Source organism: Cyprinodon variegatus, unplaced genomic scaffold, assembly GCF_000732505.1.
Source record: "Cyprinodon variegatus isolate N-32 unplaced genomic scaffold, C_variegatus-1.0 Scaffold665, whole genome shotgun sequence".
NCBI classification, from domain to species: domain Eukaryota; kingdom Metazoa; phylum Chordata; class Actinopteri; order Cyprinodontiformes; family Cyprinodontidae; genus Cyprinodon; species Cyprinodon variegatus.
The window spans coordinates 110,188-111,278 of NW_015151118.1; the positions used below are offsets into that span (position 1 = coordinate 110,188).

General features: G+C 52.3%; 1 protein-coding gene across 1 annotated transcript in view; it reads right to left on the reverse strand.

Moving 5' to 3' along the window:
* Positions 1-531, reverse strand: part of LOC107097004 (plexin A3-like) — a 73,443-nt gene extending 72,912 nt beyond the window's left edge. Inside the window, exon 1 of the mRNA XM_015393956.1 lies at positions 452-531. Coding sequence (XP_015249442.1) covers positions 452-531 — 80 coding nt within the window. The remainder of the gene's footprint in view (positions 1-451) is intronic.
* Positions 532-1,091: the final 560 nt, after the last annotated feature.

Sequence of the window (1,091 nt, forward strand, 5' to 3'; positions counted from 1 at the left end):
CCTCTACTGCTGCAACAACGCAGTATAAGGGGGCGGGACTTATCTCTGAGGACCACCTGAGGAGCAGGACATTCTGCAGCAGGTTCTATCAGCTGGACCCACAGAGCTGAGAGCAGAACCCATTTCCTCACCCAACCAGAACCACAGACTTTCGGCTCCGTGGACCAATCATGAAGCAGAACCGGAGCTTAAACACAAACAGAACCAAACAGCGCCGCCTTCCAGCTCCAAAGCTTCCCATGTTTGTTTTTCCTTCCTCTGTTTATTTGGAGAAGGAAGCTCTTCCGAAGCGGACCCTGGCTCCAGTCCCACCGTTTCCCAGTTTACACACCAGTACATTTAAACACAAACACTCTAGAGGCCCGACTCTGGCAGAGCAGTTCAGCCGAAGAGCAGCTTCCAGACCGCTGCATCTCTCCGATTGGTTGAATGAATGAATTCATGTTCTCACTCAGGTTCTGATCCAGACCCGGTTCCTTCCTGCTTCAGCCTCAGCAGCACCGCCGTCCCTGAGAGAAGCTGCTGCTGCATTTTTACAGAAAACAACAACAAATCGGACCTGGACTCGTCAGCCTGAGGTTACGGGGGGTTAGGGATGATTTCTCTGTTGCCACAGCAACTGCCAATCGTCTCTAATCTAATTAGAGCCAATCAAAACAAAAACACCAGCTGCTCCTCATGGGAGGAAGAGCCGGGGGAGGGGGGGCATCACTGGGCCCAGGTGTGCAGCTTCATGCAGTCAGAACCGGTTTAGATCCGCTGCTCAGCGGGTCTGGATCAGAACCGCGGTAAAGAGGTGACCTCTGGTTAATTAACTCCTTAACGAGCCTCATCTGGTGGACCAATCAATGATCAAAGCTCGTCCACAGACTACCTCCCAGGCTTTCTATTGGCCGAGGCACCCCCGCCTCCACCTGAGCTAAAGTTTTCACTCCCTCTCCTCGTTTCATCGCTGGTTAAACTGTGACCCGACCTTTGTGAGGAAGACCAACGCAGGTTCCTCTGAAAATCTGAAAAGTGCGTCTCGCTGTCATTAGAACCATCTATGACCGGAGGACACGTTAAGGCGGATGTCATGTGGTCCATGTGAG